Genomic DNA, 27,973 nt, shown 5'->3' on the forward strand with positions numbered 1-27,973 from the left:
TCCATGCTGGAGATGCACACAGTTGTAGCCCCCTCCCTTGTTTCCATGGAACGTTTTTCTCCAGGAAGCCCACCTTTGCCTTCGTTTGGGATCACCTTCTCTGTACCGAACTTCTCTTTTCTTGGGACATTAGTTTTGTCCAAAGCTGGCATCATACCGTTCTTTCTGGAGTGGAATGGAGTGTGGTGGTGTGCGGATGGCAAGGGGTTGTTGTGGACAAACATTTGTAGCACGGCACTATCTTTCTGTTTGAAATGTGTTTCCTTGGTTGTGGCTCAGGCTGATGGGTTCTCGTTGTTACGCTGATCTTGGAGTTGCCTATCTTTCCTGATAAGAATCGCTCTTGAGATTGTGTTTGTGTCTAGTGGATGGAGTCTGAGGGGGGGGGGGGGTGGGTGTCTCTTCCAAAATACCTGGCTTTGCAGGTGAGTGGGGGTGGGGGTCTCCAGCAGATGTCGGCTCTTTGAGGGCATCCTTCCTCCTTCATCCACTCTCCTCAACAGTTCTACTCCTTATTTTGTTCCTGAATTCAAAGATGTCATCTCTAATTGAACTTTGAAACAAAGTGTTGTCGAAGGCTTTCATGGCCAGGATCACAGGGTTGTTGTATGTATTCCGGGCTGTATGGCCATGTTCCAGAAGTATTATCTCCTGACGTTTCATCCACATCTATGGCAGCATCCTCAGAGGTTATGAGACATGCCTCACAACCTCTGCCATAGATGTGGGCAAATGTCAGGAGGGAATACTTCTGGAACATGGCCATACAGCCCGGAATACATACAACCCTTTGAAACAAACTTTGAACATTTTTCTGTTCCTGGTTTGAAAGTCTTGTTTCCTGTTTAATTGTGCGGTCCTTACTTTGAAAGTAGTTGTTCTACTCCATAAACTTCATTTTTGTGGCTGCCACAAACTAGGTTGAATTGGTTGAGACTTGAGGATGACATTTATGGGAAAAAATGCAGTTTAATACATTTTCCCCATGTTTTTATGATAGAACCAACTAGGAAACAACATTGCTAACCCAGGAACAAAAATTGTGTTACAGAGTGTTCTTATTTGAACAGGAAACCAGTTCTGCATACAGGCTCCATATCTTCCGTTACCATCTCACCTCGGAGAGCCAGCGATTCTCTTCCTCTTGCTTCTGACACACTCCTAAGAAAGCTCTTTGTTTATTCTTTACTTAGATCAGTTTCTCTTCATCCCACCTCTGCCCTCTTGATTCCGCCTGTGAACTTTTGCTCTGGCATTTGCCAGGCCCAGCCAAGGACCTCTGCAGAGCTGTCCCTCCGTCTCCAGCAAACAGAAGCGGTCTGGGGCTGGCCGTGGGGCAGCCTGTGCGCCCTGGAAGGCTTCACAGCTTAGGGTAAATTTTATATCATTTTAAAACTCATGGTTATTCAGGAGAAACATACAGTAGAGTCTCACTTATCCAAGACTCGCTTATCCAAGGTTCTGAATTATCCAATGCATTTTTGCAGTCAATGTTATCTTGAAAACATTGACTACAAAAATCGTGATATTTTGGTGCTAAATTCGTAAATACAGTAATTACAACATAACATTACTGCGTATTGAGCTACTTTTTCTGTATAATATGATGTTTTGGTGCTTAATTTGTAAAATCATAACCTAATTTGATGTTTAATAGGCTTTTCCTTAATCCCTCTTTATTATCCAAAATATTTGCTTATCCAAGGTTCTGCCAGCCCGTTTAGCTTGGGTAAGTGAGACTCTACTGTAGTAAAATAAAGCAATAATAATAATAAAAATCATAATGTTTAAAACATTATAGAGTCTCACTTATCCAACATTCTGTATTATCCAAGGCACTTTGCCTTTTAGTAATCAATATTTTTGTAGTTGATTTTTCAAAACATTGTGAAGTTTTGGTGCTAAATGCATAAATACTGTCATTACTATTTATTTATTTATTTATTTATTTACAGCATTTATATTCCGCCCTTCTTTCTCACCCCGAAGGGGACTCTGGGTGGATCACATTGCACACATAAAGGCAAACATTCAATGCCATGACATAGAACAGAGACAGAGACAAGACGCAGGCACGGGCTGGCCTCGAACTCATGACCACTTGCTCAGAGTGATGTTGATTAGTTGCAGCTGGCTTGCTTTCTAGCCTGTGCCACAGCCCGTTACTACATAACGTTATTGTGTATTGAGCTGCTTTTTTCTCTCAGTTTGTTGTAAAACATGATGTTTTGGGCTTACTGTATATTCTCAAGTATAAGCCTAGTTTTTCAGCCCTTTTTTAGGGCTGAAAAAGCTCCCCTTGGCTTATACTCGAGTGAGGGTCCTGGCCAGCTTATACTTGAGTATATAGGTATTCAGAGTTGGACAGTCTTATCTTATTAAATTCTTATTATTATCTTAAATTACAATTTTATATAAATATTCAAAAACATTTAACCTACTGATGCCTCAAATAATGCAATTTTATTAATATCTATTTTTATTTTTGAATTTGACCTGTAGCTGCTGCATTTCCCACCCCACCCCCGTCTTATACTCAAGTCAATAAGTTTTCCCAGTTTTTGTGGTAAAATTAGGTGCCTCGGCTTATATTTGGGTCGGCTTATACCCGAGTATATACGGTAATTTGTAAAATCATAACGTAATTTGACATTTAATAGGCTTTTCCTTAATCCCTCCTTATTGTCCAACATTTTTGCTTATCCAACATTCTGCTGCCCCGTTTATGTTGGATAAGCGAGACTCTACTGTAATACTAAAACTATGCTGTTAACTTACTAGCTTCTGCAACAAAGTACAAAACTAAATCCAAAATACACAACTGCATAGGTATACAGCAGGCATGGGCCAACCTTGGCCCTCCCTCCAGGTGTTTTGGACTTCAACTCCCACCATTCCTAATAGCCCCAGGCCCCTTCCTTTTCCCTTTCTTTTCCGCTTAAGCGGTTGAAGGGGAAAAGGAAAAGGCTTGAGGTTGTTAGGAGTTGTGGGAGTTAAAGTCCAAAACACATGGAGGGAGGGCCCAAGTTTGCCCATGCCTGTTCTACTCCCTTTAAATCAGTGGTTCCCCACCTGTGGTCCATGGACCACCAGTGGTCTGAAAGATCTAAAGTATGGTCCGCGGCCTCGCAGTTACTACACTGTTATAACGAGAGCGACTGATCTCGCGAAACCCTCTTATAGTGGCGAGGCTTATTAAATATGTTTTTCTGTGGACGAGCAGATGATGACTACTGCGTGGCCTATGTTCTGTATCAGAAACTAGAGCTGATGTGGTCTATACAATGCAATTTCCTGAATCAGCTCCTCAAATAACCATACCAAAGCTAAAGTTGATCAAAAACTGCAAGGCTGTTAAATGCTAATCAAGGTGATTAATTACAACACTCACACTTGCCTCCAACAGACCAGAGTTCTTTCTTCCTCCCACCCTGGACATCATTCCCCAGATATATAAACCCCTCTTGCCTAGTTTCCAACAGACCTCACAACCTCTGAGGGTGCCTGCCATAGAGATGGGTGAAACGTCAGGAAAGAATGTTTCTGGAACATGGCCACACAGCCCGGAAAACTCACAGCAACCCTATGACCAAAAACTGATTCACAATCCTTTTGGTACTGATGTTGGAGAGTGGTCCCTGATCAAAAAAAGGTTGGGAACCACTGCTTTAAATGCATCTCTCCTTTTGGTAACCCTCTTCTAACTCATAAACCCTACAGTTGACATTCACCCCTCACCTTGTTGTGATAAAATGATACCCAAGTCCCAGTCTTGAAGGTAATCGTAAGATTTTTCTTTAGTTAACAGAGTCAATTTTAAAGAGGGGGGGGGGTGTTTATATCTCTTCCCCATTGCAGCACCTGTTTTATTACCTTACTAGTTGTTCCCGGCCACGCGTTGCTGTGGTGTATGGAAATCCTTTGTTGGCCAGGTGGAGTAGCAGTGAATAGCCTTGCAGCTTCAAAGCCTGGCCGTTTTCTTCTTATGGGAATCCTTGTTTGGTGAGTTAGAATGCAATGGAATAAGCTTACTGCTTGGAGGGCTGGGTAATTGCGTTCTAGGGGAATGGTTTTTTGGGCTGCTAGAATTGCGATGAATAGCCTGGCTGCTTCAAAGCCTGGCTGCTTGGTACCTAGGGGACTCTTTAGTTGGCCAGCTTCAATAGTACAGAGTAGTATCGCTGCTCCAAAGCCTGGCCACCTTCTACCAATCCTTTCTTGGTCTGGTTAAATTTTATTGAATAGCCTTGCAGCTTCAATGCCTGGCTGTGTTATACCTAGGCCAATCTGTTTTTTGTGGGCGGGCGGGGTGGTGGTGGTTGAGTGAAGGACATACCTTGGATGTGTTGGTGTATTGTGGCCAAATTTGGTGTGATTTGGTTCAGTGGTTTTGTTGTTTACTCAGTCCTACAAATGTACATTACATTTTCTATATCTATAGATTGGAGGAGGCCAAGAGTGGCCCTTGTTTGCCTGAAAAGAGAGAAGAAAGGGGGGCTTCTGGAAATACCTGAAGTGCAGCCAGGTGGGAGATGAGGGCGGGAAGGACTCTAATTACATGGAAGGATGGTTCACAACCAGCAGGAAGAGCTTCCTGAGGGCAAGAGGGCCCTTTGACAGACTGACTTTCAGAGCAATTCTTCTGTCCTTCTGTCTTTGCTGCTGGGCAGAAAGCTGTAGGCTGTTGGACATTGGGATCTGTTGGGATTCAACCCCACAGATCCCAAAAGTGGGATAGGTTGGGTGGCTGTCTCTTTGGGTGCCTTGGCTTTGGGGTTCCTCCCCTTCCTCCCCTGCAGTCCTGGCTTCTAAAGGAGCACCTATGGATTGCTCCTGGAAACCATCTCTGGAGCCTGCCTCCCACACCCTCCTGGTGCCGGGCCAAGAGAGCCGCTTGGATTCCTGCAACCGTTTGGAGGCAGCTGCCGCTGCTTCTGGCATCCACGTGGAAACGGTAGCATTGTCTTTCGCCTTAATCACCAGAACATAATGACCGTAATCAAGAAGGCACTAATCGCCGCCGTGATGCAAGAACCCAGGACCGTGGGGCAACGGCTTCGCATCCTGCCTCTCATTCCTGCCCAAATGGGTCACCGTCCTTTTTGCCCAAGTGTGAGGAACCCAGGCCCAGCTCAAGCCCAACAAGGCTGGCGCTCATTTGCTGGAAGAGACCCGATCTTTGAATCATTGGACCTTGGGACATGCTCATTGCCTCTTCTGGGTGCTCCCTCTTCAAGGATAGCTACACACTCTTTTCCTCCTGTGAGAAGAAAGCCTCTAGGAAGGCCATGGCGGAGATGGAGACACTGCAAAGGCAATGCAGCCGAGGAAGCACGGCCTGCTCAGCGCACTCACAGCACATTCATCTCCTGCATTGATGGCTGCAGAACGTGAGAGGAAGGATTCATGGAATCAGAGACCTCAAGGGCCATCCAGTCCACCCACTTCATTCTGCCAGGCAGAAGAAGCACCATCAAAGCACCCCATCCAACCTCTGTTTGAAAAGCCCCCAAAGAAGGAGCCTCCATCACCAGAGTCCAAGCAGAGAGTTCCACTGTTGAACAGCTTTTCTTACAGTCAAGAAGTTCTTCCTGATGTTCACTTCCTGCCATTTGAACCCATTCTTCAGCTGGTGGGCTTATTCCCACAAGGGAAACCAGTTGCCCACCGGGAGCATTTCATATTTATCTTCCCTACGTGTTGTGTCTATTGATGTATGTCCATTTGTAATAGGACATTTGTAACAATCAGTTTTGATTGTCGCCCAGATGTCATCCTAAATTGGATTTTTAATGCCTTGGATGGTTGTTTAACATTTTAACTATGTTTAATTTTAACTATGACTTGTTTAATTTGTTTTAATTTGTGTTGTTATGTCTAAATTGTTGTATTTTATGATTTTATGTGACTATATTGGGCTTGTTCCCCCTGTGAGCTGCCCCAAGTCCCCACCTGGGGAGATGGGAGGCGGCATACAAAAATAAAATTATTATTTTATTATATGACACAGCAAACAAGATAGATATGCTGGATTTCGTTTCACAAAATCATAAGTCGAACACTTCCTAAGTGTCTAGGACTGTGTGATGTATTTTCGGATGATGCGTGCAGATCCCAGTCAGGTGGCCTTTTGCAGTTGACAGATTGTAATTTTGTTAATGTCTATTGCTTCCAAATGCTGGCTGAGATCTTTTGGCACGGCAATAATAATAATAATAATAATAATAATAATAATAATAATAATTATTATTATTATTATTATTATTATTATTATTATTTGGCCTGGCTTCCAGACCCCCCCCCCCTTTTGCCTTCCTTCTACTTTTGGGGCACATGAGATTCATTTGGCTAGTTTTGACCAATCTTCTCTCTAATCTGTGAAGGCCATTGTGCATTCTGATCCTCTCCTTGGGTATTAGCTATGCTTCCCAATGCCATGCCTGCTAGTCCATTGTCCAAGTCATTGATAAAGATGTGGTAGAGCCCTGAAATTCTCAGACAGGACCCGCCTTCTCCAGAAGGACCAAAGAGGACCCATGAGACAAAAGCAGCTGGTTAACCTATTCCCAATTCACCTTGTAGTTTACTATCTGCTTTTTTGGGATGATTGTGAAGAACCTTCTCACAAGGCCTTCCTGAAATCAAGATAGGCCGCATCCACTGCATTGTCTTCAGATAACCTACAAAAGAAAGAGACATGAGATTAGTCTGGCGTGACTTGTTTTTGAGAAACCCGTTTAGATTCTTAATGAGCAAGGCATTCCTTCCTAAGTGCTTACAGACTCTTTAATGATCTGCTCCAGAATCTTTCCTGGTATCGATGTCAAGCTGACCGGGCAATCATCGTTTGGGTCCTCTTTTTCCCCTCTTTCTGGAAAACCTTGGCCTTCTTCCAGTCTGCTGGGATTTCTGTTCTCCAGGGATTCTCGAAGATGATCGCCAGGAGTTCTGAAATCACTTCTGCCACTTCTTTTAGTGCCTTGGGGTAGAATTGATCTGGCCCTGGACATTTAGATTCGCCAGATATTCCTGGGCTGACTCTTTACCTGTTTTGTGCAGGGCGGTCAAACTCGTGTCCATCCAGCGCCACATCCGCCTTACATATGGTTGCCTTCAAAGGGCCGTGGAATCCATGGATGGAGAAGCTATGGAGATAGAGGGTCAACTACACTTTCTTTTACATGGTGGTCGGTGCTCTTTGATTTATACCCAGTTTGAATCTCCAGATGTTACTGAATAACAGCTCCCATCAACTTTTATTATTTGGGGATAATGAGAATTGCAGACCAATGGCACTTTTGGTTATGAGGTTGAGAAAGGGTTAAAGTCAGACATCAAACCTTGTACCTAAACCCCAACCCCAGTCTCCCAGATGTTCCTGTATCCCATCAGCTCTAGTCCTGAGGTCTAATGATGAAGAATGCAGGAGTTGCAGTCCAGCATCTAGTGGAGGGCCACATCGAAGGACATGGAAGGACGGATTCAGTCTTCGGGCCTTGAGTTTGAAACATGTGCCCTCCTGCATCCTCTACTACATCATCCCTACTGGCTGTTAGGAATTGTGAGAGTTGAATTCCAAAACACCTGTAGAGCCAGAGTTTGCCCAGGCCTGCCCTAAGGCCACCGGTCATGGAGTGTCCTTGACAAGAACACTCCATGAGCCAGATCTACACTGAAGCTGGATCTACACTGATCTGATCCCAGATTATCTGCTTTGAACTGGATTATCTGAGTCTACAATGTCAGATAATCTGTGATGATAAGAAGATAATTTGGGATCAGATCCTGGGATATGGGGCAGTATAGGTTCAATGAGTTTCCTGAGCAACGGTTCAAACCCTAGTCTCCAGGGTCACAGTCTAATGGTCAAATCACTAGGCCTATGAGATGTTTCAGCCGTTTTGCATTGCTGAGCTGGAGAAGAGCCAAATGGGTTCTTCTGTAGCAACTCAAGTTTGTGTGTCTCTGTGTGTGTCTTGAGGAGCCAGGCACAACTGCAGCAAGGGCTGCCAAGTTGTTGATGCGGAGTCATGAAAGCAAATCCATCACCCGCTTCCTTGATGCCAGAGGCAAAGTCCACCCAAGTAAGGAGAGCCAGGGCTCAAAGGTAGGCAGGTGGATGGAGTCATGGAGGGAAAGGGGAGATAAAGGCTGCCCTCGATTTACTGGGCAAGGACACTGGCCACGAGAGCAAAAGGAGGATAGAGTCGAGATTGAGGAAAGTCATGATCCCGTTGTATTCTGCTCTGACCAGGCCTCACCTGGAATAATAATATCCCTATGTCCAGTTTTGGGCAAAAACAAGTCAAGAGGGATATTGACCAGCTGGCAGGTGTCCAGAGAAGGCCAAGCAAAGTGCTCAAAGGTTTGGAAACTCTTACATTCTCTGAGGAGCAGCTGAGGGAACTGGGCATGTTCAGCTTGGAGAAGAGAAGGCCAAATGGGAAACATGAGAGCCATGCTTAAATATCTGAAGGGATGTCATAAGAAAGAGCAGGTTTGTTTACTGTTGCCCTGAAAATGAGGAAGAACTTCCTGACCGTATGAAGAGCTGTTTGACAGTGGAAATCTCTGCCTTGGAGTCTGGTGGAGGAGCCTGCTTTGAAGGGTTTTAAACAGAGGCTGGGTGGCCATCTGTCTGGGATGCTTCCATTGTGTTTTTCCTGCATGGCAGAAGGGGGTTGAACTGAAGGGACCATAAGCCAGAAAATAGTAAACTTTTTCCTATGTGGCTTTGCCTTTGCATATGCCCCTCCCTCCCTTCCTGTGAGCTGGTGCCTTTCTCCAGAAAGTTCCAAGACCAAAAGTAAGCTTGAAATCAACAAGTGAGGTCACAGGTCTCACTTATGTCAAATGCGTGTGGAAGGTGAGGAAGATCCTCAGCCATTGGTCAATTTTAGATAAGCCAAAGGTATATATTCTCTGTTTGCTGCGACATGCGTGGCGGCGGCCATTTCCATGGTACAGCCCTTTGGGGTATGTATGGCTGTTTGCCTTATTGTAGTTTGTTTTATTGCTCTCTTGGAATTCTCTCCTTTACTTTCCCTCCGAATGCATGAGACGAACAAGGCCAGTCCCCTACAGAACTAGATGGCCCATGGTTGTCTCTTCCAACTCTCTGATTCTATGAAACAAGCTGCTCATAATTAGAAAGACATCGCAATCTCATCAACAGAAGATTGGCGATGAAGACGTGCGATGGAGTGGAAATGGGCAAACGGACGTTATATTGATGAAGAATAACACAGCAGAGAGATCTCAGCAAGATTGGCAACTGCCCTTGCGTAATTCAGAGATTCCTGGAATGGGTTGTCAGTTATAGCGCCTGAAAGGTAGATAGCATTATAAGTCATATAAGCAGATAGCATTATAAGTAGAAGGACACAGACATGACTCAACTTGAAGGAGAAAGAGCTGGACAATGCAGTTGGGAGTGGAGGAAGTAGGTGATGAGAGCAAATGCAACGGTCACCTGCGGAGTTGGGGCCAAAGCCCGCTTTGCCCCCCTCCCCTTCTGTCTCTTCCCTTTTAGTCTTCATTGGCCGTCCTTATTTATTTATTTATTTATTACAATATTTATATCCCGCCCTTCTCACCCAACAAGGGACTCAGCGTGTGAATGTCGTCGTCCCTCCCGGCAATGTTTGGCCGTCCTTCTCCTTCTTGATCGTCGTCATTCATATGCTGGTGAGTTATTTCTCATGTGCCCTTCATAGCATTATGGACCATTATTGTTTACCACATTTTGATACATTGTTATAATAGATATCTGTGTTCTTTACAAATTTAGCACCAAAACATTGCAATGTATTGAAAACATTGACTGCAAAAACATTAAATACTAAAAGGTAGACTGCGTTGGATAATACAGAACGTTGGATAAGTGAAGGTTATATAAACGAGACTCTGCTGTATTGACCTATCTCTCTATCTGCTTCATCTGTCATTTATCTACTTGCATACCAAACAATCTATGATCTGTCTGTCTATCTCTCTATCTGCCTGTCTTCATCTGTCACCTACCTACCTATCTACATACTACCTACGTACATACCTATCTTCTTTCCTATTTCTCTGTCTACTTCATTTGTCATCTGTCTACCTATGTACCAAATTATCTATGATCTATCTATCTGCCTATCTTTCTTCATCTATCATTTACCTGTATGGCCATCTGTCAGGGGTGCTTTGAATAAGGTTTTCCTACTTCTTGGCAGAATGGGGTTGGACTTCCAACTCTAGGATTCTAGGATTCTATTATTCTGTCTCCGTGTGTGTATGAATCTATCATCTATCTATCTTTATCATCTTTCTATCCCTATAATCTCTCTTTCTTGTCATATCATATCTACCTTTATCTACAATCTATGTATCTATCTTATCTATCTTATCTATCAATCTATCTATCTATCTATCTGCGCATCTCTCTATCTGCTTCAACTGTTATCTGTCTACCTATATATCATCTATCTATCTATCTATCTATCTATCTATCTATCTATCTATCTATCTATCTATCTATTTGCCCATCTTTCTTCATCTGTCATTTATCTGTATGGCATCTATTGGGGGTACTTTGAATGTGGTTTTCTTGCTTCTTGGCAGAATGGGGTGGAACTGGATGGCCCACCAGGTCTCTTTCAACTCTAAGATTCTATTATTCTGTCTCCTTGTCTATCTGTCTCTATCTATCTATCTATCTATCTATCTATCTATCTATCTATCTATCTATCCCTCCCTATAATCTCTCTTTTCTGTCATATCATATCTACCTTTATCTATCACATAGCCCAACCCCAGAAAATTATTGTTGTTCTTACTCCAGAAATGAGTTAGATGAGTGTGCATTTGGGGGGAGGGCGGGGGCAAGGCTTCCTCAGCCAGGTGCCCCGTTATGCAGCCTTCTTTGGCAGCCAGAGACTCATGGCTCCGTTCCTGAGCACAAGAGCCAGGTATCTTCCTTCTGCATATGAAATCTGCACTGTGTCCCAACATGTGGAGAAACCTCCCGGGGCTTCCCCTCATCCTGGCTGCAGATGCTATCTCAACCCCCCGCCCGCCCACCCTGTGCCCCCATCCTGCAGATAAATAGCTCTGCTCCTGACATCTCCCTCTTCTCCTTCTCCTTTGCAGGACCTCCCGGCAGAGCATCGCAGGACGGAGAGCCCAGACTTGTGAGCGGATCCCTCTGTGGCCCCGAGGGAGCCCGTGAGCCTCCGTGGCTAGGATGGGGCTGCGGGAGTCCCCCTATTCCAGCCGCTTCCTGGGGGCCCTGAACTCGGGGGCCCGGGCGGCCCTCTTCCCCAGCTACTGGCTGCTGAACCAGCTGCTGGCCCTGCAGACCACCACGGCCGAGAAGCGGCAGTGGCACAAGCGATGCCCGACTTTCGCCCTGTGGACGGTGGCCAAGGGCCTGCTCCTCCTGCCGGCCTTCCTACTCTCACTGCCCTTCTCCCTGGTGGCCTTCCTGTTCTGGCTGCCCCTCCAGGCCGCCCGCCGGCCCTTCGCCTACCAGCACACTCCCGAAAGGGCCCCGTCCGGAGGGGAGGAGTGTCCGCTCCTCGAGGGCCAGGGCCACACCTTCTCCTTCCTCAGCGGCAACGTCTGCCTGCTGCCCGAGGGTCTGGCCAAGTTCAGCAACCTGGGACGCTCCCAGTGGCGGGCCAAGCACATCGGGCAAATCCTGGCCCGGGCGGCCACCGGACACCGCCACTGCTCCAGGAATGGCTCTGGGGGTCCCAACGGGTACGGGGCCACAGGCGCCAGCCCCCCTCGGCCCTGCCAGAGGCCCCTGAGCACGACCATCGAGATGGAGCTGGACGGGGAGGGCGACGGGGCCGGGGAGGGCCGGCTGTGGGAGGTCACGGCCCGCTTCCCGCCGCAGGCCGACTTTGTGTGCCTCCAGGAGGTCTTTGACCTGCGGGCCTCGGCCTCCCTCTGCCGCTCGCTGGGCCCCATCTACCCGCACATCCTCTACGACGTGGGCAGCTACGGCCTGGCGGGCCGCGCCGGCCTGAAGGTCTTCAACAGCGGGCTCTTCCTGGCCAGCCGGCACCCGATCCTGGCCGTCCAGTACCACTGCTACCCCAACGGCAAGGGAGAGGACGCCTTCGCCGCAAAGGGACTCCTCTCCGTCCAGGTAACACATCGGCTCGGGTCTAACACGCCATCGAATCTAATGCGCACCTCGTTTTCCAAATCCCCGAAACCCCCAAAAAAGTCTTTGCTGGCGAATGTAATGCACAGCGACTCTTTGTCATTTGACCAAAAAAGGTGGCTGCGTGCTTAGGATTCCTTCTTTAAAAACAAAAGTGTTCGAACAACGAAGCTTCCAACAATGGAAAGGAAAACCTTGGGTGTATCTATGCTGTAGAATAGGCAAGAGCAAATTTCTTTTTTTAAAAAAAATAAAATAATTTTTATTGAGATTTTATTGAGATTTGCAAGAGCAAATTTCAACCCTCCAGGTGTTTTGGACTTCAACTCCCACAATTCCTCACAGCCAGTAGGCTGTGAGGAATTGTGGGAGTTGAAGTCCAAAACACCTGGAGGGCCAGAGTTTGTCCATGTCTGCTGTAACCACAGCGACGCAATGGGTTAAATCCTTGTGCCAGCTGGACTGCTGACCTGAAGGTTGGGTTGCTGACCTGAAGGTTGCCTATTCGAATCCGCGAGTCAGGGTAACACATCCGGACATCCCCTGGGCAACGTCTCTGTAGACGGCCAATTCTCTCACACCAGAAGTGATTTGCAGTATGTTCTCAAGTCACTTCTGACACAATAAAAAAAATCAATCTATTGCTCATCTATCTATTTATCCAAAACGTGACTCTAATGCACAGCCACAATTTGGTAAGATTATTTAACCCAGGCATGGGCCAACTTTGGCCCTTCCTCCAGGTGTTTTGGACTTCAACTCCCACAATTCCTAACAGCCTACACAGGTGCCAGTGGTGGCCAGGAGCGCCTTTGCACAATTAAAGCTTGTGCGCCAGCTGCGCCCATACCTTGAGACACCAGATCTGGCCATGTTAGTACACACCTTTGTTACTTTAATAATAATAATAATAATAATAATAATAATAATAATAATAATAATAATTTATTTCTAGACCGCCCTCTCTCCTCAGAGGGACTCAGGGCAGTTAACATACATGTAAACGGCAAACATTCAGTGCCACAACTACTTCACTAATATCAAAAGTATAAAATGACATACTCATTATAATTTATTTTTATTTATTTCCAACATTTATAAACCGCCTTTCTCACCCTAAGGGACTCAGGGCGGCATACACAATTGGCAACAATTCAATGCCTACACATAATTAAAACATAACAATAAAAATCCAATTAAAGCAATTAAAACAATATAAAAAAATAGAACATATGATTAAAAATCCGTTCATCCAAAATCCTCGTGCTGTAGCCGTAAATTAGTCCAGGTCGTCCTTATCATTTAATCTTCGAAGGCCTGGGCACATAGTAATGTTTTCAGGGCTTTTCTAAAACTCAAAATTCCAAATTAGAAAAAACAATATATTTAAACATGACACTCAGTAAAAACATGATTGCACAGAGCAAGCGTATACCTGGACCGATTTAAATGACCAAGTTGCAGAAAATGTTCAGTATTTGTTGTAGTTTCACTTAGACCATAGCTGCTATGGGGTTTTCTGATTCTGTTGTTACCTTTTCATTCAGCAAAACATAATCATAAAAGATTGGTACAATAATGAAGTAATTTCTTTAACAAGAAATCCTTTTTGGATTGCAGCTCCCAGGAGTGTCAGGGTTCGAGTCCAAAGGCAGCTGGGTTTTCCCCATCCTCTGCCTTTGAGGGTTGCACCTGGGCAGGTGAGGCCCTAAGGCAAACCTTGGGGAGGGATAGGCGGTATCTGGAGCAGAGCGGAGGGCAGCCAGTGCGGTCAATGACCTTCTAGCAGGAAGCAGGAAAGAGAAAAGGCAGGATGATGCTCTGATAAGGTTCAGAATAAGGTAAAAGCTAACTTGTTGTTGTCGCAGGTGAGATAAAAGAGCAGATAAGGCAAAAGAAAGGGTGAGCTAACTTTGGCAGAAGAGTCCCTGACGTTTGCTCTCATGTGTTTGTGCAAGGCATCTGGAGGCAGAGAGAAGCAAAACACCTTGCGCGAAATAGAGCTTGGAAACAGATGGAAAACAAAGGTTGTACCCCTTATCACAAGCATGGGCCATCTGGGGCCCTCCTCCAGGTGGTTTGGACTTCAACTCCCACAATTCCGAAAAGCCGGTAGGAAGTCCAAAACACCTGGAGAAAGGGCCGAAATTTCTCATGCCTACCTTATTGTATCCTGTTTCTTGCAGGTCCAGCTTGGGTCTTCCCATGGGCAAAGGATCGTGGGATACCTAAACTGCACTCACATGCATGCCCCAGAAGGTGAGTGAGTGAGTGAGTGAGTGAGTGAGGTACACTGTGTAACAAAATGGGGGGGGGGGGGGATCTGTTCCTGGTCCAAAAGTGTTATTTCCAATTTAACTGTGTGGTCCTTATGTTGTTCTACTCAAGAAACTTTGTTTTTGTGGCTGCCACAAACTAGGTTGAAGTGCTTGGGACTTGATGAGAGCCATTGGAAAGCAAAATGTACTATAGCAGGATGTCCCTTCCAATAATAATAATAATAATAACAACAACAACAACAACAACTTTATTTATACCCCGCCACCATCTCCCCATGGGGACTCGGGGCAGCTTACATGGGGCAACGGCTCGAACAACATGACAAAATAAACAACAATATAAATACAATTCACAGTATAAAAGATAAAAACAGTAATACAGTAGAGTTTCACTTATCCAACATTCGCTTATCCAACGTTCTGGATTATCCAATGCAGTCTGCCTTTTAGTAGTCAATGTTTCGTAGTCAACCTTTTCAACACATTGTTTTGTTTTCGTGCTAAATTCGTAAATACAGTCATTACTACATAACATGGCTGTGTAATGAACTGCTTTTTCTGTCAAATTTGTTGTAAAACATGATGTTTTGGTGCTTAATTTGTACAATCATAATGTATTTGATGTCTAATAGCCTTTTCCTTAATCCCTCCTTATTATCCAACATTCTGCCGGCCCATTTATGTTGGATAAGTGAGACTCTACAATGTAAAACAAGAATACTAAAACAGTTGATAGTCTCAATCAAGACAAAGTGTTTGCAGTTTGGTAAACTTTTCCTGTGTTTTTATGATAGAACCAATTACGAAATAGCATTTATAACCCAGGGACGAAAATCGTGCTATTGTTGGATCTGACAACTTCTGAAAGGTTGGAAATTGAGACATTTCAGAGACATGATTCCCATTCCTCCAAAGGCCCTGTCTGTTACATGCCCTGCTTTTCCCCTCATTAATCAAGCAATTAAAGCACTATGTCATTGCTCCAATCGCTCACATGAGAACGGCCTTGGATATCAAGTTGTTCTCACCACCCATCTAAAGTTCATCTTGTCCCTTATCAGTAGAGATAAGCAGTACCAGTCTCTGGCTGGGCAATAGTCTTTATAGTAGTCAAGGGCCAACTTTGGTCTTCCTTCCAGGTGTTTTGGACTTCAACTCCCACCATTCCTGGCCTCAGGCCCCTTCCTTTTCCCCCTCAGCCGCTTAAGCGGCTGAGGGGGAAAAGGAAAGTGCCTGAGGCCAGGAATGGTGGGAGATGAAGTCCAAAACACCTGGACAGGATGGCCAAAGTTGGCCCATGCCTGGGATAAATGATGGCTTGTTTCCACTAGCCGATGCCCAGGTCCGGTGTGACCAGATGACCCTCGGCCTGATGTGGGCCCAGCAGTTCCAGGACGCCAGCACCCAACCGGGGGACATCGTGGCCTTTGACATCTACTGCGGGGACCTCAATTTCGACAACTGCTCTGAAGGTATATTGGAGGGACATAGGGTTACGCATACCTGGGAGCCTGTTTCTCACACATATTTTTCCCATTAGGAGATGAGCTGGAGCAAAGCCACGATATCTTCAGCGTGTACACGGATCCGTGCCGCGTGGGGCCCCGAGAGGACAAGCCCTGGGTGATAGGTGAGTGGCCCCTGAACCCCGTCAATCCCCTTCTGTGTCTCCAAGGAAGAAGGCGCAGGGATATTTGTTCTCCATAGCAGAGCAGTGCTGCACATGCGCTTATGGTAGGAAACAGGAGGGAAATGCACTCTATAATGCTCTGCTACAGTTTTTAAAAACTTACTTTTATTGTTGCAGGTAATGCATCTCAGATAAAAGGGTAGATAATGTTGAAACGGCAGACAAAGGTTTGAGGCAATGAGACAAAGAGAGTTCCGAGCACTGAATTAAAATGACGTTTATTCTCAGTGGCCACAGAGAATAAGCGTAGGAAGGACCCTCTCCTGTAATCAGGAAAGCAAGGGTACAGAACAAAGAAACACAGGCCTTTTTATACCATTTTGCCTTCATCTACCTATGTCATATAGGCATTATCCATCACCAATCAGTGTCAAAAAAGTCTTACTTTGCACTTTACTAAAAGCTACTTTTGCATTTTCCTAAAACATAGGCTACTTTCAAGAACTCTGACCTTCCATTAGGCCTTATCTAAGGAATTCCTGTCTAGGCTTTCTGGGGTTCCATTAATTGAGGAATTTCCCCTATCTTAGCTTTTAGGGAGTCATTAGCACCCCTCATGGCGCCAGGTTACCTTAAGCTTATTTTGACATCCCAAAAGCCTTAATTTGTCTTTTGTCCATTAGCATGGAACTTATCTAGTCTCGTTGACACTTGATAGATGTCTCTGCTACTTTGGGTGAACATTGGTCTCTGCTATGAGGAGACTAGGCAGAAGGTATTTGGGAGAATATGCACACATTCTGCTTGTGATTATATATATATTCTATTCCCATTTCTAATATGATTACATTCAATATATAGTTTCCAATACAAGCATTATTTTTTCCCAATACACCTTCATCAGTGTAAGACAATTACCTTCCAAGGGTCCTGGCTCAGGAGGGAAATCAGGCAGAAAAACTCAGTCTCGTGAGAGATGCAAAAAGCAAAGTTTATTTTCACCACAGCTGTGAGAAGGCGACAGCCGTACATACCCCAGAACATTTGTACTTGCAAAAGGCTGCCACAACATGTGCGTAACAAACAAAGAATTTATACCTTTTGCTTATCTAAAATTGACCAATGGCTGAGCGTCTTCCTCACCTTCCACACCCACTTGGTATAAGTGATACCTGAGACCTCACTTGATTTCAAGCTAACTTTTGGTCTTGGAACTTTCTGGAGAAAGGCACCAGCTCACAGGAAGGGAGGGACATATGCAGAGGCAAAGCTGCATAGGCAAAAGTTTACTATTTTCTGGCTTATGGTCCCTTCAGTAGGACCAAAGAAAGAGTTACCTAACTTTGGGAGAAGAGTCCCTGATGCTGGCTCTCGGGTCTCTGAGTAGAAAGGCATCTTGAGGCAGAGAGAGGCCTCATGGTGCTCCCTCCTCAAACAAAGGGGAATAAAACATGCTAAAGAAGTTTGGGAAGAAGGAGGGAGTGATCTCTCCATGCAGTCAGGAAGCAAAACACCTTGAGCTACATCGATATCGCTATGTTTCAAATGTCTGAAAGGATGTCCTAAGGAAGAAGGAGTGAGCTTGTTTTCTGCTGCCCTGAACATCAGGAAGAAGAACTTCCCGTTCAGCAGTGGAACTCTCTGCCTTGGAGTATGGTGCAGGCTCCTTCTTTGGCTGGATAGCTATCTGTTGGGGGTACTTTGTGCTTTTTCTGCATGGCAGAAAGGGGTTGGCCTGGATGGTCTTTGGGGTCTCTCTCAAGTCTGTGATTCTATGATTCTAGATCTAAGAAACAGAAGTGAAGACACAAGGCAAGGGTTCTAGGGTTCTTCTCTTCCAAGATGGGACTTTGTCCTCCTCCTTCTTTCCCTTTGCATCCTGGTCTTTGGTCTTTAGCTGTGGTTATTCCCTCTGGCCTTGCAAGTGAGGCTTTGTGGGAAGGGCTCTGTGCTCAGCTTTTGCTCCTGTCTTCCTCAGGGACCCTGATGGCCTACTTGGAGATCTATGAAGAGCCTGTCTCAACCCCGGAGAGCATGAAGAGGTGAGTGAAGGGTTTGGGGAAGGGCTGCTTCTGAAAAAGCTACAAGATTTATAGGTGTTACAGTGGTCAAAAAAATCTGGGTTGTGTTGCCATGTTCTGGCAAGTTTTGCCTGCATCTGTGGCTGACATCTAGCCACACAACACCCCAATGATTCTGGCCGTGAAAGCCCAGAACCCACACAGCACCCCAAATCAAAACATTATTCCATTCCCCCATATCTAACTTTCACATAAGAAAGACCTTGGGCAACAAATTGTCCTCAAAACAAGTCTACAGCTCATCCTGTCTGATATTTGTAGATGTCTAGTTAATGAGACATGGTGAACATTAGTTTGAGCTTCTGAAATACACTGAATCTGTTGGAAATAGCAACTGTGATGTCTGGTGTGTTGTGTTCCAGAACTTTGTCAGTCTAGATTCGGAAGTCCCACAGTATCTTTGCGTGCTCATTTTCCAATACTTTTGCAGGTTTGTGATCCCACCAGTTCTTTGCTGCTGGCAGGTGGTACTTGAGGCATACGTTCCAATGAATCATTTGGGCCACAAAGTTGTGCCTCTGTTTGTAGTCTGTCTGTGCGATTTTCTTACAGCAGCTGAGGATATGATCAATGGTTTCGTCAGCTTCCTTGCACAGTCTGCATTTTGGGTCATCAGCTGATTTTTCGATCTTGGCCTGAATTGCCTTTGTCCTGATGTCTTGCTCCTGGGCTGCAAGGATCAGGCCTTCTGTCTCCTTCTTCAGGGTCCCATTCGTGAGCCAGAGCCAGGTCTTCTATTATTATTATTATTATTATTATTATTATTATTATTATTATTATTAATGGCCTTTGTCCTGATGTCTTGCTCCTGGGCTGCAAGGATCAGGCCTTCTGTCTCCTTCTTCAGGGTCCCATTCGTGAGCCAGAGCCAGGTCTTCTATTATTATTATTATTATTATTATTATTATTATTAATGGCCTTTGTTCTGATGGCTTGCTCCTGGGCTGCAAGGATCAGGCCTTCTGTCTCCTTCTTCAGGGTCCCATTCGTGAGCCAGAGCCAGGTCTTCTCCTTATCAGCTTTTCCTTCAATTTTATCAAGGAACTTTCCACGCAAGGTTTTGTTGTACCAGTCGTCAGCTCTAGTTTGTAGTGCGGTTTTCTTGTACTTATTATTAATATTATTTTATTTTATTTTTGTACCTTCTTGCAGGACTCTGGAGCAACCGGATGGACGGAGGAAGTTCCTGGCCGGGCCGGTGCTGGCGGATGGGCGGCCGGACCCCTCGGCCACCGGGTGCGAAGGACGGCGCCTGGACTACATCATGTACCGGGAGCACCCTGGCTCTCTGGACCTGAGAACGGTCAGTCCCCGTGGGAGCCCTGGCCATGCGGGTGGGAAAGGAATTAATATGGATGGAAGGGACTTATTTTTTTTAGGACAGGAGCAAGGGGAAGACCAGGCATGAGCCAACTTTGGCCTTCCAGGTGTTTTGGGCTTCGACTCCCACCATTCCTAACAGCCTCAGGCCCTTTAAGCCCTTAAGCGGCTGAGGGGGAAAAGGAAGGGGCCTGAGGCTGTTAGGAATGGTGGGAGTCGAAGCCCAAAACACCTGGAGAGCCCAAGCTGGCCCATGCCTGGGGTAAGCTAAGGCAGGCCCAAGTCCACTGTTACATTGGCTCATATGGCCCTTTGGCCTCGTCCAACGTCCAGTCGTATTTGTGTGTGGCATAAAGCTGAGTGGGAGGCCAAGGAGAGTCCAGGGTCCAAAGGGTCAAAGGGCTGGGTCGAAGCCACAAGGTGGAAATCAGTAGAGATAAAGGGATGAACCTGCATTTGGGAACAAGGATGGGATGGGGAGATTTGGCTTGGCACGGGTTCATGTGGAAGGGGTTCAGGGGTCTCTTCTAAGTCACAAACTGAAAGCAACCCAGCAAAGTTGTAGTTGCCAGTGTCGCTGCTGGCTACATTCACGGGAACTAAATGTTTGGGGTCAAGGGAAATTTTGGCTCCTGGGGATCCATGTCAATCAGGCTTGTGAGTTGAGTTCTGGGATACCATCAAACCAGGCTGCGTCCCAAGAAGGGAGGCCAACGTGGCCAAAGGTCTGGAAGCCAAGTCCTATGAGGATTGGATGAGGAGCTGAGTCTGCTTAGCTTGGAGAAGAGAAGGCCGAGGGAAGGGGACAGGAGGGCCAGGTTTGAATGCTGGAAAGGAGGTCATATTGAGGACTAGGGAGCCAGCTCGTTTTGCTACTACTCCAGACTTGGAGCAATGGATTCACATTGCAGGAAAAAGAGATCCCACCTGAATATTAGAAAGAACTTCTTGACAGTTAGAGCTGTTTGGCAGAGGAATATGCTGCTGCCGGATTATCCAGTGGAGTCTCCTTCTCGGAAGGGTTTTAAGCAGAGTCTGGATGACCATCTATTGCACAGGTCCCCAAACTAAGGCCCATGTGCCGGATGCGGCCCTCCAAGGTAATTGATCCGGCCTTTGTCCTAAACATTAGACTTAGGGTTGACCTTGAAATGGCAGACAAAGGTTTGAGGTAATGAGACAAAGAGAGTTCCGGTGGCTGTAGAAAAAAAAGACGTTTATTCTCAGTGGCCAGAGAGAATATAGACCCTCCTGTCTCCAGGAAAAAAGGGTACAGAACAAAGAAACACAGGTTCTTATATACTATTTTTGCCTTCCTCTATCTACGTCATCTAGGCATTATCCATCACCAATTAGTGTCAAAAAAAGTCTTACTTTGCACTTTACTAAAAGCTACTTTTGCATTTTCCTAAAATATAGACTACTTTCAAGACCTCTGACCCTCCATTAGGCCTTATCTAAGGAATTCCTATCTAGGCTCTCAGGGATCCATTAATTAAGGAATTCCCCCCTATCTTAGCTTGTCAGGGAGTCATTAGCACTCCTACATGGCGCCAGGTCTTATCTTGACATCCCAAAAGCCTTAATTTGTCTCTTATCCATTAGCTTATGTATTCTTGTTGACACTTGACATATGTCTCTGGCACTTAGGGTGAACTTTGGTCTCTGCTTATGGGGAGACGGTTATTTGCTAAGCAGAGTGTATTTTGGGTTCTATATGCACACAATCTGCTTGTGATTACATTTTTCCTATTCCTATTTCTAATATGATTACATTCAATATATAGTTTCCAATACAAGTATTATATTTTCCCAATACACCTTCCTCAACCTAAGTCTGAAACGACTTGAAGGCACACAACAACAACAATCCCAGTTTTGGACTATTTCATCCTAGTCCAGCCCCCCACCAGTCTGAGGGATCGTGAACCATCCCTCCACTTAAAACGTTTGAGGATCCCTGATCTATTGGGAGGACTGGTGCCTGGTAGAGAATGGTTGGAGTGTATGGCCTTTGGGGGTCTCTAACAACTCTGACTCTATGTGTTGCTCCAGAAATCTGTCCTTGCTGGAGGCCAAACAATCTGTGGGGCATGTCAGTGATCCCTGGCGCTCCTTGCCCCTCGTGGCCACTTCCTTCTGCCTCCCACTGCTCTTACACCGTGTCTCTCCTCCTTGCCTGCAGGCCGTGGAGAAGGTCTCCTTCATCACCCACCTGGCCACCTGCTCCGACCACCTGCCCTTCGGCCTGCGCCTCCATGTGGCCCCCGCGGCGCATATGGACGAAGCCTGAGCTCTGCCTGCCGCCCGGAGGCAAAGAAAATGACACTGGGGAGCTGGGACCTCCCTCTGAAAACCCTGCCATTGGGGGCCCAAACGATTGCCTGGCCCAGGGGTGGCCTCCTGGATTCCATGTGGGGCAGAAAGAAACGGAAGGGCAGCAAACAACCTTTGGCAGCTCCCTTCAGGTCTGGGGGGCCGAAGCACGACGGAGGGGCCCTTGGGGATCACACTGAGCCCTCTGCACCGGTCTCCCATCCCTTCTGATTTCCAAAGACCCCTCCATCGCAGTCTGCTCCTTTCTGCTAGCAGCTTTTTGCCCCATCTTGTCCCAGAGGTGGGTCTGGGGGGCTCAGTTTGTGCACCCACTGCAGCAGGGCCCCCCAATGTGGAGCTCAACGGAAAGGGGATCAAGGCATAGCCAGCGTCCCCCCTCCTTCCTTCCTTCCTTCCTTTGGTGCAGACTTTCAAACACCAAGCAATACCATTTTTGCAGGAACCAGTTGTTTCCCACCAAGTGGACTTCTCAGTTTTGTATCTCTTGTTCCAAAGTCGTCAGCCACCAAAGATAAGACTGGCGGAAGAATATTGTTTTCTCTCATTGAGACCTGGACAATAGAGGCGAAAAGGAATCTCTGTGTGTGATTTGTGTGTTCCGCCACACCTGTACACATTGCAAAGAGAAGGTCACAGCAGACGCAGGGCCCCATCCGTCCCGAGAGCAGCGTTCCTAAATCCCATTGTAGGGTAGAATTGTGCACAGGATGGAACCGGTGCCATTGACGCAAAGGGAGCTCAGAGTTGTCCCCCACGTGAGGTTGGCACAGTTTCCTCTATTCTTCACCGGCATTCAGCCAGCAGGTGCATAAAGTGCCCGGAGGGGAAGTGGTTTGGAACTGGCTTTGCTGGTATTTGCCGCCTGAAAGGTCTGCCCTGATTATGATTCCAGCACAAAGCAGTTCTGCAGTTTGCAGAGGTGGTCAGCCAGGCGAGGAGATAGCTGGAACTGACCACAGAGACCATGCAAAGTAGGGAGGGTGTACAGTATAAAGGGTTGTCATCACCCTGCTCCTCATGAACAAACTCCCATCTTGTCCTCTGGGAGGGAGACACAGCTCACAGAACTACCGCATTTCACCACATAATAGTCGCCACCACATAACTGTGGAAGAGGTAAGGCAGGCCTGGGCAAACTTGGGCCCTCCCTCCAAGTGTTTTTCAGTCTTTATTACGGTCCACAGATCCAGTTTGCTCAGTGGAAAAGTGGGCAGCAGATTCATAAACTGATAAGACCACTTAAAAGGACGAGTGCCAGAGGCGGTTCAACCACCAGGCCAACTAGGCCGTTGCCTGTGGCGCCATCTTGTTGGGGGGCGCCATCGAGGCAACTTCTGTCTCCTGCGGCCTGCCTCCGCAAGGTATTGAACTGCTTTTTCTGTTGATTTGTTGTAAAGCATGATGTTTTAGTGCTTAATTTGTAAAATCTTAATGTAATTTGATGTTTAATAGGCTTTGCCTTAATTCCTCCTTTTATCAAACATTTTCGCTTATCCAACGCTTTTATTTTTCAGTGATTGGTTTGGGGGGGGGGGGCACCAAAATTCTGTTCGCCTACACTTGAAAAATACCTAGGGCCAGCTCTGACGAGTGCCATTCTAGATGCAGATGAACATGGGTAAAAACCCTGCAAATATATACTGTACAAGGCAAGCTTCAACCTGAGTCTCGTACAGGAAATTGTCTTATCCTGCTTCCTCTGAAAGAAACTTGGCAACCGCCAATGTCACCAGGGGGGTCTTGTCACCTAGTAAAAACTACATGGAATTGGGCGGATCTACCGGGAAGGTTGCTCAATCGTGGGCTAATAATGTGTAGCTGACCCTGCTTGTAAAAACTGCAGGACAATAAGATGTGATACATACATTCAACATCCTGGTCATTGCATGGTCAAACCCTTGCATTGTATGGGGCTCTTGCAAATCTGCCTCGCTCAAAGCACTTCGGATGGGAACACATTGCACTTTGTATTGGTGCTGCGTTTCTCAACCTGGGGGTCGGGACCCCTGGGGGGGGGGTCACCAAAGACTATCAGAAAACACAGTGCAGGTGGTCCTGGTGGTGATGGGCACACTGGGTGCCGTGCCAAAAGATCTCAGCCGGCATTTGGAAACAGTAGACATCGACAAAATCACGATCTGCCAACTGCAAAAGGCCACCCGACTGCGATCTGCGCGCATCATCCGAAAATACATCACACAGTCCTAGACACTTGGGAAGTGTTCGACTTCTGATTTTGTGATATGAAATCCAGCATATCTATCTTGTTTGCTGTGTCATACAATATAATAATAATAATAATTTTTCTATCCTGCCACCATCTCCCCGAAGGCACTCGGGGAGGCTCACATGAGGCCAAGCCCAAAACAGAAACAAAATGTGACAAGTTAAAACCAATACAAATAACTAAACCAATATAAATAACTAAAATACCTCGGTAGCTTCTTCTTCAACTGGTGAGACTTCTTGACTGGGGAACATTGGGTTACAGCTTCTCAGTCTCGCCATACACGGATGCACAGGCGGCCTGAAGCCTGTGTTGGTTACCTGTTTAATGGGTCTCGCTATCCGCGGTCCGGATCTCACGATCCACGACTGCTTTAAATTGCTCGATTTCACGCAGACAGCAAAGGAAACACCACAGGAGTGTTAACCCTTCCCTATGCTATCCAAAGTTAGCATGCATATGTGTATGTGTGTATAAATTTGGCTGGAGTTAAACTTAAAGAAATGTCCCCCGGACAATGGTGGAGGCTTTTAAGCAGAGGTTGGATGGCCATCTGTCGGGGGTGCTTTGAATGCGATTACCCTGCTTCTTGCAGGGGGTTGGACTGGATGGCCCGTGAGGTCTCTTCCAACTCTACGATTCTATGATCCTTGTTCCGACTTGCATACAATTCCATCCTTGGATAGATGTGGGCGAAACGTCAGGAGAGAATGCTTCTGGAACATGGCCATACAGCCCAGAATGGGTTTTTGCTCATCTGGCAATATTGCAGATCTCCCTTCAAAAATGCTGAGATACGGGGGAAGAAGGTGGCCGCAGGCGTAGGTGTGCAGCAGAAGGAAGGCATCCCAAGAATGTGCCTGCAAGGACACGTGACTTCTTCCCAGCACACACTAGACCGCATTGGCACATGCCGGAACATGCTCCGCCTTCCATGCCAGCAGCCCCGCACCTGTGTTGTGTATCTCAGGCTGCAACTGCACATCGAACCTGCCCGGTCCTGCCAGCTCTTTTCCCCCCATGTTGTGGCAACGGTGCATTTGTATCTTGGGGTGTTGTGTGGTTTCAAAGCCGAAGCATCAGTAGAAAATGCTCCTGGAGCACAGCCATACATCCCAGAAGCCACACAACACCCCATTGATTCCAACGGTGAAAGCCTTCAACATTTGCATCTTGTTTGGAAGTCATTTAATCATTAAGATAGGAATCGCAATCAGGAGTTGCTTCAGGTGTGCTGTCTGTGGGAGTCAGCGGATCGGATAATGCACAAATATCTATAATAACACAGAACAATAATGTATGTGTATATACCAATGATGGGCAACCTTTTGCGCTTGGTGTGTCAAAATTCACCAAAAAACCTAGCATGACTTGGGTGGTGTGTCACTTTGAGAAAAAAACCCCCATAATGTCACAATATATATAGTTTAAATAACAAAAATGTATAATTGTAATATATAACTGTATTCAATAAATTAAAAACTATTTACTACCATTATTTCCATGTACAACGATCTAGGGTACCTCTTGCAGTTTCAACGCTGATTTCTCTCTATTGTAGTTTCAATGTAGTCATGAATAATGAATAATATAATAGTAATAATATAATAATATACTACAATAATAATAGAATATATATATATATATATATATATATATATATATATATATATGTATGTATGTAATGTGCATAATTCCCATGGAGTAAACAACAAAACCGCTGGACCAAATCACACCAAATTTGGCCACAAAAGACATTAGTCATCCATTCAATCTGCATGCGGCTCAGCAAAAATGGCTAGGCGTGTCATAGAATCATAGAATCATAGAATAGTAGAGTTGGAAGAGACCCCATGGGCCTTACAGTCCAACCCCATTCTGCCAAGAAGCAGGAAATCGCATTCAAAGCACCCCCGGCAGATGGCCATCCAGCCTCTGCTTAAAAGCCTCCAAGGAAGGAGCCTCCACCACGGCCCCGGGGAGAGAGTTCCACTTGTGAACAGCCCTTCTCACAGTGAGGAAGTTCTTCCTGATGTTCAGGTGGAATCTCCTTCCTTTCCTGTAGTTTGAAGCCCTTGTTCTGTGTCCTAGTCTGCAGGGCAGCAGAAAACAATCTTGCTCCCTCCTCCCTGTGACTTCCCTTCACGTATTTGTACATGGCTATCATGTCTCCTCTCAGCCTTCTCTTCTGCAGGCTAAACAGGCCCAGCTCTTTAAGCCGCTCCTCATAGGGCTTGTTCTCCAGGCCCTTGATCATTTGAGTTGCTCTCCTCTGGACAACACATAGGTTGTATTGGTTGAGACTCAATGAGATATCCATTGAAAAAAATAGCAAAATGTGGTTTCCAAAGGCCCTGCAGCCTAGAAGAGTTGGAAGAGACCATGTGGAATATCTACTCCAGGCATGGGCAAATTTGGGCCCTCCTTCCAGGTGTTTTGGACTCCAACTCCCAGCATTCCTCCCCATTTCGGCCCATCTCTCTAGTCTGTCAAGATCGTTTTGAATTCTGCTCCTTTCTTCTGGAGTGTTGGCTATCCCTCCCAGTTTTGTGTCGTCTGCAAACTTGATGATCGTGCCTTCTAACCCTTCGTCTAAGTCGTTAATAAAGATGTTGAACAGAACCGGAACCAGGACGGAACCCTGTGGCACTCCACTCGTGACTTCTTTCCACGATGAAGACGACGCATTGGTGAGAATCACCCTTTGGGTTCGTTCGCTTAGCCAATTATAGATCCACCTGACCGTAGTTTTGTCTAGCCCACATTTTACTAGTTTCCTTGCCAGAAGGTCGTGGGGGACTTTGTCGAAGGCCTTACTGAAATCCAGGTACGCTACATCCACGGCATTCCCTGTATCGACCCAACTCGTAACTCGAGTTGGGTCAGTGCTGACATGCGTGTCATAGGTTGGCCATCACTGGTATATACACTCTTGTAAAACTCCCAAGAAATGTAATACAAATCAGGTTTCTGAAACTCTATATTAGAGTAATTCTCTTCAAACTATATTGCATATAACAAAATTGCTTTCAGGATATCATAAACAAAAGTACAATTTCCATGTCATAATCTCACAAAGTATACTATTTAAGGAGTAAATAACAGACATAAAGAGGCAACTAAGTCCATATTATTCCTGGAGTTGTGTGGAATCTTGGGCCAATGTCAACTGTAGTAAAGATACTCAGTCTCCAAAATAACAGTTTCTATATTCAAAGGAATTCTTCGTTTGATTCACAACGCCAAGAACTGGTACACAACAAGGTCTCCCGGGTTGTTCCCCTTGTTTCGTTATCACTTCCTCGGGTGTTGTGTCATTATAGAACTCCACTTAAAACAGAGCCAGAGCTACTAATAAGAATCGTACTAAGCACAATAAAATTAAAACAGACACAAGAAGAGAGTGATGCTGGGGAAAAGGGAAGGAAAGAGGAAGAGGGGTCATCCAAGGGCAAGGTGGGTGAATGGATGGCATCCTTGAAGGGACTGGCTTGGTCTTGAAGGAGCTGGGTGTGGCCATGGCCAACAGGGAGATCTGGCCTGGGATGGTCCAGGAGGTGGAAGCGACAACAAAGGAAGGAGAGAAGAGTGGAGTTTCAAAGGCTTCCATTATGTAATTTTTAAACCTTGAAGGGAGGGAGGGAGGGAGAATCAGCCCAAAATCAGGGTACGACTATTATGTGAGGAAAATAGAAATACCATTTTGACACACAAAAAATAGGAGTTGTAACTATTATGCTGTGACGACTATTATGCAATGATATAGGGATATTTCTTCTTCACATGGATTACATTGATGAAGGTGTATTGGGAAAATATAATACTTGTATTGGAAACGATATATTGAATGTAATCATACTAGAAATAGGAATAGGAAAAATGTAATCACAAGCAGACTGTGTGCATATAGCCCCAAAATACACTCTGCTCAGCAAATAACTG

At 45.8% G+C, this 27,973-nt stretch overlaps 1 protein-coding gene across 4 annotated transcripts in view; it reads left to right on the plus strand.

Annotated features, from left to right (window-relative positions):
* LOC103281522 (sphingomyelin phosphodiesterase 5) overlaps window positions 1-23,258 on the plus strand; it is a 41,674-nt gene extending 18,416 nt beyond the window's left edge. For 2 of the 4 annotated variants that reach the window (XM_062979831.1, XM_062979829.1), the window contains exons 2-10: window positions 1,194-1,372; window positions 9,605-9,687; window positions 11,134-12,139; window positions 14,344-14,416; window positions 15,768-15,908; window positions 15,977-16,066; window positions 18,045-18,108; window positions 19,300-19,450; window positions 21,653-23,258. In XM_062979831.1, coding sequence (XP_062835901.1) covers window positions 11,228-12,139; window positions 14,344-14,416; window positions 15,768-15,908; window positions 15,977-16,066; window positions 18,045-18,108; window positions 19,300-19,450; window positions 21,653-21,760 — 1,539 coding nt within the window. In that variant the 5' untranslated portion in view covers window positions 1,194-1,372; window positions 9,605-9,687; window positions 11,134-11,227 and the 3' untranslated portion in view covers window positions 21,761-23,258. The remainder of the gene's footprint in view (window positions 1-1,193; window positions 1,373-9,604; window positions 9,688-11,133; window positions 12,140-14,343; window positions 14,417-15,767; window positions 15,909-15,976; window positions 16,067-18,044; window positions 18,109-19,299; window positions 19,451-21,652) is intronic. The other 2 variants (XM_062979832.1, XM_062979830.1) reach the window with 2 other exon arrangements.
* The last annotated feature ends 4,715 nt before the right edge of the window (window positions 23,259-27,973 follow it).

This window comes from Anolis carolinensis, chromosome 4 (genome assembly GCF_035594765.1).
Source record: "Anolis carolinensis isolate JA03-04 chromosome 4, rAnoCar3.1.pri, whole genome shotgun sequence".
Lineage (NCBI taxonomy): Eukaryota > Metazoa > Chordata > Lepidosauria > Squamata > Dactyloidae > Anolis > Anolis carolinensis.